This window comes from Eleginops maclovinus, chromosome 11 (assembly GCF_036324505.1).
Source record: "Eleginops maclovinus isolate JMC-PN-2008 ecotype Puerto Natales chromosome 11, JC_Emac_rtc_rv5, whole genome shotgun sequence".
NCBI lineage: Eukaryota > Metazoa > Chordata > Actinopteri > Perciformes > Eleginopidae > Eleginops > Eleginops maclovinus.
The window spans coordinates 5709794-5720002 of record NC_086359.1 but is presented as its reverse complement, the minus strand read 5'-3'; the positions used below and the strand labels follow the sequence as shown (position 1 = coordinate 5720002).

General features: G+C 41.9%; 1 protein-coding gene across 3 annotated transcripts; it reads left to right on the top strand.

Moving 5' to 3' along the window:
* Positions 1-550: 550 nt before the first annotated feature.
* On the top strand, positions 551-9810 carry si:ch211-114c12.2 (uncharacterized protein LOC336578 homolog). Of its 3 annotated transcripts, none has more exons than XM_063894548.1 (10): positions 551-680; positions 2319-2380; positions 2559-3248; positions 3601-4239; positions 6751-6848; positions 7305-7416; positions 7524-7602; positions 8015-8086; positions 8203-8343; positions 9287-9810. In XM_063894548.1, the coding sequence occupies exons 2-9, from the start codon at positions 2340-2342 to the stop codon at positions 8332-8334; spliced, it is 1863 nt and encodes a 620-aa protein (XP_063750618.1). In that variant the 5' UTR covers positions 551-680; positions 2319-2339; the 3' UTR covers positions 8335-8343; positions 9287-9810. The 3 variants fall into 3 exon arrangements, with proteins under 3 accessions (XP_063750618.1, XP_063750617.1, XP_063750616.1); XM_063894547.1 differs by having other exon boundaries at positions 2556-3248; positions 9292-9810; XM_063894546.1 differs by having other exon boundaries at positions 2556-3248.
* The last annotated feature ends 399 nt before the right edge of the window (positions 9811-10209 follow it).

Below are 10209 nucleotides of genomic sequence, written 5' to 3'. Positions count from 1 at the left end.
GACCACCATAACCATGTTAACAATAAACCTGTTTACAAGACACTGTGTATATACGGACCATTTTTGAATTTCCGACTATTTCCTCAAAATTATCACTTTTCTCCCAAAAGTTCAGATTTTTTTGCTTAAATTTATGATTTTCTTTTTCAAAATGATTACTTTTTCATTAAAAAAATCTGCCTTTTTTTCAAAATGTCTATAATCAAAGACTAATTTGCAAGACTCACTTCAGGTTGGTAGCAGGCCACCCCAACTAGCAACTCCGGTAACATCAGGACATTCCGAAAAAAATTGGGGGACAAAAAGTGTGATTTATAAAAGAATAAATGATTAGGGCCTCATTAAGAAGGAGTCAGAATAAAGAGACAATAGTGGGACATTTTTAAAACACGAAATTTGAAAAAAAAACTCAGATTTTTTAGTAAACAAGTGATTGTTTTACCAAGCAAGGTAAAAAGCAAAAACGAAAAAAGCCTCTCCGGCACTTCCGTTTACTGGTTCAAGAAGGAAAATAAATGGTCCGTAGATACAGGGATTAAGGCAGTACACACTCCGTGTCAGTAGGTGACGTTTCGGATTAGAGCACACACACATTGAATGAAGGGCGGAGCGACCAAGAACAGCAACTCAACTGTGTCGCAGACGCACGGATCGTTCATCTAATCCACGGTCTGTTTTTGGTGAGTAACCTGCTAAACTTCTTCCTTGCTCGCATTGGCAGTTAAAGGTAACGTTTGGTGAATCGTTATGTCTACGCTTAAATGTGGAAATGACTCGCAATGTGAATTGCTCTTTCGGAGAGCTTCGTCCAGCGGGGGGACGGACTAGCAAAACACCCAGGCTAAGCTAACTGGTTTAGCAACACGATACGGCTGTACGCGTTAACTCGACCTACAGCTCGTTTTGTTTCTTGATATAAAGCAGACTGAAACATTTAAGAAACGTTACTTCCCAACGGTAGTCCTTAGCTAACGGCTACAGCGAAGGTTTTTTTTTAAATATCCACAAAAATAACAAATTGACTGGGCCGTGTTTTTTCTCGACCAAACGCTAATGCCAAAAATGGAAACTCGACGTTCCCAAAGCACTCACCAAGATTTAAGGGTCGAAACTGAACACACGGCGACCATACAAACACCCCCCCTCCCAAACCTGAAGCTTCTTTCAACAAGCAGTCTTTTGTTTTAACAGTTTTTCCCCGTTATTGTGTGGAATATGAACTACTACCGGTGCACGTTTCAAACGAGTGGCCCGTTAGTAGTTTACAATTTGATTTTGCGTCTGATACGTAAGGAGTAATAAGGTGGACAAGTACTCAGATATTGTACTTAAGTAAAGAGTAGAAATGCCACGTTGTAGGAATACTCTGTTGCAGGTAAAAGTCCTGCATAGCAGATGTTAATCAAGTAAAAGTAGAAAGGTATTAGCACCAGCATATACTTAAAGTAAAATCACTAATTTGGCAGTTTTCAGAATAATATGTGTTACGTTTCGATTATAATTAGTTGCTTTAATGTGATCATGGCAGCTGGGAAAGGTGGAGGTCATTTGAATTATGTTGTAAATTGTGGGGTAGATTTAGAACAATTACATTGATGTGACAGAAAATGTACCTTTTGCATGAAACATTGTCTCTTTGAAGATTACCGCTGTGGTTTATCAGTGATGGTATTGATTAGGTTAAGTGGCTGACCGTTTATCTCTGATTAATGTTTTACATATTTCTGTGTGTTGACTTTCGTTATGTTAAACCCTAACTGTTAAAAAAAAAGCACGTTGGACCATTGCTTTAACATTGTTTGCATTTGATAGACTTGCAATGCATGCAATTTGAATACTATTAATGTTTAAATCTAAACATTACAGTATTTCATATGTACCCTTAACAAAATGACACTTTTTGCACAGTACATTTTATTGTGACACATTCTCCAACATCATTTTAATATTCAAATAGATATGGGCTCTTTACATACCATCGGATTAAGGTCACATTTACATTGTGTGAATATCCTTTTCACAAGTACACATCATTCTTTGAGATACCTTTGACTGCAGCCTCTGTTAGATGAATAGCTTGTCTATAACATGAGTAAAGTAAAGAGGGGAGGACATAGAAAGACAGTAAATACAAGTTATTTGAAATGATCTACCACATGTTCAGCTGACTATCTACCACATGTTCAGCTGACTATCTACCACATGTTCAGCTGACTGGGTGCAAGGTTCTTCTTTCAGCTTTGTATTCTGGTCAAAGATTGCTGCGTTTTTCCTTTTAAGGCTGTCAAAACTCAATACTGTTCCTTTTTTGTCTATAGATTATTTACTCACCTGCAAATATGGTTCGACCACATTTTGGACCACCGCGTCTGAAGCCAAGGTAAGCCCTTTTTGATTATGTCAAGGTGCATGAAGATACTCTGCTGTTAAATCAGTGATTGTTAAATATTTTGTCATTTTAATTTTTAGAGATTTAAGCTGGATACTTAATAATTTTATTTTGTAGGTATTATTTGTTTGTCTTTACACATGTCTTGTCTTTTCTTGTATCCTAGCAGACCATACGGAGATGGTCATGGCATTGGACCAAGTGAAGGGAATTACAACCCTAACTCCAAAAGTCGGAGAGATGTCCAGGGCTACCAGCCTAAGGCCCCTTTTCACTGGAAAGATTCCAGAGGTAGAGGACGACCCCCCGTTGTCAGAAGAGTCCCCCTGATGGGAGAGCAAAGGGAGCCACGTTTCAACAACTGGAGGTCCCAGAATCAGGATTCCTTTCAGTCATACCCTCCCAAAATGGATCAACATCACGGCCAGAGAAGGCCATCTCCATCTAGGCCAAACCGCTCCCCTCATGTCCAGCATCAGACGTCCTCTCGCAGTCCTTCACAGGGATCCCCCAGTCAAAGGGGCCCACCTTTTCACGGCCACCCCTCAGGTCACAGGTCACCCTCCCCGAGACATTTTCGCAATCACCCAGCTGACAGGAGGCCTGGCTCGGCGCCGGCCCATCAGGGATCATTCAGGGGCCACAGAAGGCAGGCAGGTTTTCAGCATCAGGAGCAGCGGAGTCGAGAACCGCGTGGGAATTTCAATCCCAGAGAAAGGCCACACGAGCACCCCGGTCATGGCATGAAGCGCTGGAACGAGCCAGGAGCTTTCTCTCATCCACACAATGGAGAGCACGGGCCCTCTGGGTCACAGAGGAACCCCAGAGAGATGCATGGGAGAGGCTCATGTCCAGAGAGGTACAGGAGTGAAGCAGCAGCAGCCCCAGCTGGGTAAAATTATTAAAGAGGAGGCTTGAAGCCAGCCCAGTCCTCACAGTCACTGGGGTCGTAATGATTACCGCTGCTCTGGCCCAAGTCATAATTATTACAGGGGTCTGTTAATTGGCAGCTGGGTGTTAATTGGTTTTCACCTGCGATTGAGAGGAGTCTGTAAATGCTCTTTGAAAATGTACTTCTCCTACCTGTTTCATTCTATCATGGCATAACGAGGGGGCTGCATTAAGATAGAAGTTAAAAGATCCACCTCCAACTTAACATGGCAATGGATCTATCATTGTAACGATTTCTCTATTGTTTGATGGATGTGCAGGTGGTCATCTGAGCAAGACTCCAGGCGGCAGCGCGGTCCGGTGGAGAGGCAGGGCAGCAGATCCCACAGTAGAGAGAGGGCACAGGAGGCCCCTCATCCGCCCCCTTTCAGATCCCCTTCATGGAAAGGAGGTCCATCACCGTCATCCTCCTACCACAGGAACCCTCAGGAGAGGCAAGTGGTTGGACCCCGCAAGAGGAGGATAGGAGACATCAGCATGCCCTCCCCAGACCCTGCACTGGAACAAGGCCATCCCAAACACCAAAGGAGAGAGAGGCCTCAGCTGCTCAGTATTCCCAGGCCCTTTGGTGGTAGACCTCTGTCTCTTAGGGATAGAAGTTTCCTAGTTAAGAGCAGACAAGTGAAAGCAGAGTCTCTCATGAGGCTCAGAATCCCCCCATCTGTGAAACCCAGGCCTCGCCTAGGCGACTCTTCCTCACAGGAAAACTTCAACTCCGTTCTTGCTATCAGAAAAAAGCGTTTCCAGTCCAATGCAGTTCCCCTGAAAACGCTGGAACAAAGGAGGGGAAAACCACAACAGACACCCCCCAGAGAAGAAAGCAATAGCAGCAAGTCTTCAAGAGACTCTGATACAGACAAAGAACAGGTGGAGTCTCGCCGGCCCTTGAACACACACAGGTACGGTATATTCCTTCTAGCACTGTTCGCAGGGGCTTGATGATGATTAAGAGGTCAAGAAAGAATGTCTCTATGTGAAGTGGGTGCCGCTGAGGAAAAAGGAGAGGATGAGCTAAATGTGCAACACTGATTCAGTTGAGGAAAAAACGGCAAAGGTTTTCAAATGCCTCCATGTCAGCGTGCTGCCTGTGTTTCAATATCTTCCTATGAAGTGGGCTGAAGAGAAAGTGCTCAGTTACGCACCGTATCGATAAAGCCAACCTGTTAAAACCCTGGCAAATGTTTAATGGCCATGATGAGGAGTGTGGGAAAGAGTTGTTGATCTCAGCTGTTGAAGGATTCATCTTCAGCATGTTGTGGAGACCCCTGATCCTTATTACACAAGAAACGCATTGACCCTGAAGCTACAACGGTATACCAGTGTATGGAAAATAAGGACATGGAAAGGACTGCACTTAACATCGACTAAACTGAATTTGCTGTGCTGAATATTTGGCAATATGTCGGCCAATCGTGGACCGCAGGGAAAGCGAGGTATCGGATGAGTTTGATGTCCAATGGTGACTAATCCCAGCAATATCTTAAACTGAAGAAAGCCAAGTAACAAGTCAAGTGGCATTTTTGGTGATGCGAGTTCCACAAACGAGCTGCTCAAAGTTGTTACAATCGCAAGAAGGAATTCGATGATGGGTGGCTGATTAGATACGTGACGGCAAATGCCAGAAAAAAGAAGAGGAATTTCTGTTGAAGAGCACAACTAGCAACCAGTAAAGCTAAATGTAAAAGTGCATCATTTTTACTGATTAGATCACACTTGTGCAAACATTTACACACCTGACCGTTTTTATGCACATGAAATTACCCAGAATGAAGTGAAGACTAAACAATCTTCTTTTTATCGATGAAGGCAATTACCATATTAAGGATGCCTACCTACCTGTGCAAAGTAGATTCATTCCCAAATGGCTAATTTGGATCCTAAGCGATTCTGCATCACCTGACAGGTCATCGGAACGAAGAGAAGCCAAATTACCGCGTCAGACAGTCCAGATGAAGTACGGGATTCTTAGCTTCTCTGCAGTCATGAGGACACATCGGATATTCATGAAGCATTAGCCATGTCATAGCTGAAGAAATAGCTTGATGCCTAAGGGAGGTTTACGTCATCTTTCGTAGAAGACTAACCAACGACCATAAAGCAACTATTTTGTCACCTATTAATATCTGCCATACCCTGCAGCGAAACAGGCCTCGTATACCATTACAAAAGGCCAGGAAAGAAGCAGAAGACAAAAGAAGACTCCACATCAAGCTCTAGAAACGACGGGAGAAATGGAAAATCAATTCAGACCTAAGTTTGAGTTTGATTAAACATGATGAAGAGTGGCCAGCTTGATCCTTCCTGAGGATGGAAGCAAGACCAGTTGGGTACCAGCTTGATATAATCTTAATTTATATGCATCTGGACCCACAGGTCAGCATGTGCTGTGCTCAGCTCCTGCGCTAATCTGACAGGTGACCTCACGAATAACCAGAGGTGAAATCATAAGCTGCTTTACAAGACAACTGCAGCCGAAGTCCACTGCCCAGAAAGCCACTAATCCCAACCAGCATCTGAAGATATTGTTCATTCAAAAGATGTTCAATATCAATTCTCGTCATTTCCCCAACTTAAACTGACATAAAGAAGACCGTGCAAGCATCTCGACTGTATTACACCGCACAAACAGATTGTCCACTTAATGTAATGCTTGGCTTATTCTAAATCACACCCGACGTCCCGATTGCTTGAAACAGTTGAAGATTTATTAGGAATTGAAGTCTCACTTTGTCGGCACTGCAAGACATTTTGCTTTGACACCCCGGGCAGACAAATGCTGGATCATCTCTTAAAATCACGGCCCAGCTCTGGAGAAGAAGAAGCTGCTAAGCTGACGTTATCACCAGTCCGGATGTAGTCAGTCAGTCATTTCAGAAAAACAGATGTCTCCCGAGACTAAAACCCTTTGGATGACGATGGTTCAAGACAACTACAGGAACTAGAAAAGACCTGATGACAAAAAAGAAGTTCAGTCCGACTGTGTAAACCAGGCATTGTCCTGCCGTGCTTCTGAGGGAGGGATGATAGAAGATATTGTGATGTAGACCGATATCTAAAAGTTGTCTCCCAAGATTTGCCCGCTCTAACGATCACTGAGTAGACGAAGAGAGCTCAGATTGATTCAGGGTACAAAAATAAAGGAGCATGGACATTCCATGGTTTTTGTAAGTACCCATGTGATGAGTGGCTGTATGATCATTTTTCTGCCTGCAAAACAGTGCTGTCCATTTGTGGTTTAAAAAGCATTACTGCTGAGAATGGACAGGGTGATTTTAGTTTAAACTTGACATTTGTCTGATAACTTGAATGAAGTGATGCTAATATTTCCAGGCCACATTTTTTAATATTACTTACTACCAAAAGCCTCACATGATGACACATTGACACAGTCTCCACCGATCTGTCCACAGATCTTCTCCCATAGAGAAACGTGACCTTGTTGTTCTGTCCCACTGGGACTCCTCCTCTAAGGACGGCTCGCCAGCGAAGGATCGCAGCCCAAAGAAAGGTAATTGGTCTTTTGTGTATGATTTGTAGGGACGATAACTATTATACATTTTGATTTAATATCAAATTTAGCTTTGTAGGGTTGGGGGGGGAAAACAGATTAATATAATTTCCAACATTTTCTATTTCTGAACCAAACACAAACAACCAAATGTAGATTATTTTACTTTTGAAAATAGGCTCAATATACTGATCAACCTAAAAGAAATGTAACATCAATTATACATTATTTAATTGTGTGTAGGGTCAAAACAAGTGCAGATTTAGCATGTTAAATGTACTTTTTGTTACCTTTTCTTTTGTATCTTGAATGGTTTTACATATAAATCTCCATCTTTACTTTGCTTTCGCGTCAGCACCAAATTAGCAGAACATTTAGGCCCCTGTTTTCTCGTATAACTCTAAAGCTTCAGCGACTAGTATCTCGGTTTAATCTTATCTTTCTTTTTTTTTTTAGAGCGCAGTCCAGATCAAGATACCTCACCGAACAGCCGAGCTTCAAAGTCGAATGATTCCAGATCATCACCTGAAGAGCGAAGACGAGGCTTTGTGGATAAGAGACCGTTCAGGTACATTGCAGACCATTTCTGTGTTCAAACGTGGTCCTAAATTCAACAGGAAATGCGAAAGCTTTGCAGACGAGGTCCTGTGTCTGACGTTACTTTATACTCTGCAGGCCATTTAATATGATGCAGGACGGCCACAGATCCGGGAGGCCCTTCAGGAGACCAGGACCCGGACCAGGACCCATGCAGGCGAGTCAACGACTTGCAGTAAATGTGGTCACACTCAAATATAAATACATTAAATGGAGTGCTGTGCCACAACTTTGAGATGTTTCATCTTTAAAGTGTTTTGCAAGCTCAAAAATGACTAGGGTTGAAGCTTTATCGTGTACTCTAATTTTATTCAGCCTATGGAAGCAGAAAAATTAACACTCGGTTATTGGTGAATATATTTTGGAGGACGTGTATTAGCATCAATGATTGAAGCTGTGCAATTTCAGTTAAAATTGTTGGTTGTGATTATCCACTGAAGTATGACAGCTGCTTTGTTTTGGCAGATATAAGAATTGCAGTTTTGTGACTGTTGGAAAATGTTGTGGTTTAAAATAAAAATGGTTATTAACGTACTGTATTAACTCAGCCTTTTAAATGTGTTTCATAGAGACCACGGTTCACTGGCGGTCGAGGGAGGGCGGGCCCTGATATGTCTGGAAATTTTAGAAGACCGCTCATGGTACGTACACCCACTTCAGTCACCACTAGAGTCTCCTACGAAACGTTAATGCCATCATCGACTCCTCTGTTTCACCCTCATAACTAACGTTGGAATGTCTTGTGTTTTTTTTTAAGGAGAGCTTAGTGACTCGTCCCTTCCCAAATCAGAGGCCAGTGTTCAGAAAAAGTTACAGCATCATGTCTAAATACCGCACCATGCGGCAGCGAGCGCCATACAACAGGGGGCCCAGCCAACAGCGCTGGTGACGACCTTTGGTGAGTTTTCATTACGCGTGAGGCTCTGGGGCGGCTGCGCGGTGTAAACCTGTCAATCTTCCCGCCAAAGTAGACTTGTTTTTGTTAAGTTCTTTGTATCCACCAGCTGTGTTTTCATTTCTTGCTGTAAAGAATTCCTGATTTATTGGGGAAAAAACGCGCTATAATTGACTAAACATGGCCTAGAACAAGGCAGGTCAATATGAAGACATTCACAATGTTTTGGACCAAATACCTCTCTGTATTGAGACCCTAATGTAAGCCTGAACATCAATGTTTTCTTTAAGTATTCACACAATAAGAATATGTATAAATATTCATCAGGAATGTGAATTTATTGATTAAGGCTTTCCTTTTTTATAATCACAATCAGAAACTCTTTCTGTCCCGCAGCAGGAAAATTACAGCCTTACGATTGCAAAGATACTGTGCAGATTAAAGGAAAAACAGAGTAGACTGAAACAGAAAGGCAAGCCCACGTTATTTAGAAAAATATAAACGAGCAAAACACAAACAAGTACGCTATGGTAAAAAAGATAAAGAAGCAGTGTTTCGAAACCAAAACAGATTGTATATAAATAGTAAAGTCAGACATGTTTAAACGCACGTAAGTAAACATTGCACACCGGCGTTTGTATTTCAGGTCTATTTATATTTACAGACGCGTTCTTGCACAACAGTGGTGTGTGTTAGTTTGATTTGTGTGATGGTCTACCAGGGGCCGTGGTGCTCTTTTAAGTCTGACTGGCGCAGGAAGGAAGGCCCTTATTTGGTCATGGCAAAGAATTGAGAAGCTACAAGTCAGGTTAAATCTGTAATGCTGCCTTTCATTACAAAAAAGACACTTGGGATATTCAAAATCCAAGACAATATTTAGTGTCGTATCACATTATCGAGAACAAGAGATATGATATTAACTTTTCTTTTCTGTTTTTGATCTCAGCACAGGTCCCCAAGTCTTCAGTCATGAAAAGGTGAAACATCTGGAGGTCTTCTCCGCTGGTTGGGCCGCACAAACCTTCCCCACTACAATCCCAACCTGCCTGTATATTGTGAAAGATGTTACCTACAGATGATCTCTGGTTTGTAAGGGTTTCAGTTGCATCTTTAAGGTACTCTAGGGTGTTTGTAACATATGCCATTATATTAAACAGTCCTGCTTTTTCTAGACGTGTATAATTATTTGAGAGTCGCTGCTTGTGATCGTGGCAGTTATCAGTTTATTGGAATAGTTTTTTGTTTTTGTTTACCAGCTGCAGCATTTGATTTTAAGTTTATGAAGTCCCAAAAATGTTTACTTGATAATGCCACCTCCACTGAAATGTCCTGTTTAAATAATCACGAGTGTTTGGATTAAGGAACCGCAGCCCACCAAGTGACATTTAGCTACTACATGTAAAGCTTGTTTAACCACATGTTCAGCTAAATGTTTGACATTTGAAATAAAGTCAAATTTACCAATCTCTATTTAGGGTTGCTTTTTGAATGCCTCCCATATGTTTGTCAGGTTGTCTGTGCATCTTCTTCTCGTGACTCCTATATGTCATCAACAGCGGAGTTGCTTAAAATGTTGCCCAAATGCAAAGGATCAACTGATTACATTTTGGTGGTCGAAGGCCAAGGTCACTGTGACCTCGCATATGATGTTCTTTCACCATAACAAGAATTAACTTGCTAATGATGGCAACTTAATCTAAAGGGGATTAAATGACAAAGTGAGGACATTTTGGACAGACATTGATGTAACTTGACAGTTGGTGGAGGCATACCACCACAAGACAGTAGTTCATTGTATTTTCGGACAAAGACACTTCCTGTCATCAATGCTGCTTTTAATAATCTATAAACTTATCTATAGGTTTCTTA

Bases quoted from the DNA above. Each gene is read 5' to 3' on its own strand.
- si:ch211-114c12.2 (XM_063894547.1), top strand. From the start codon at position 2,340: ATGGTTCGACCACATTTTGGACCACCGCGTCTGAAGCCAAG. The intron at 2,381-2,555 runs GTAAGCCCTTTT...CTTGTATCCTAG, and splicing joins CCACCGCGTCTGAAGCCAAG to CAGACCATACGGAGATGGTC. The intron at 7,603-8,014 runs GCGAGTCAACGA...TGTGTTTCATAG, and splicing joins CCGGACCAGGACCCATGCAG to AGACCACGGTTCACTGGCGG.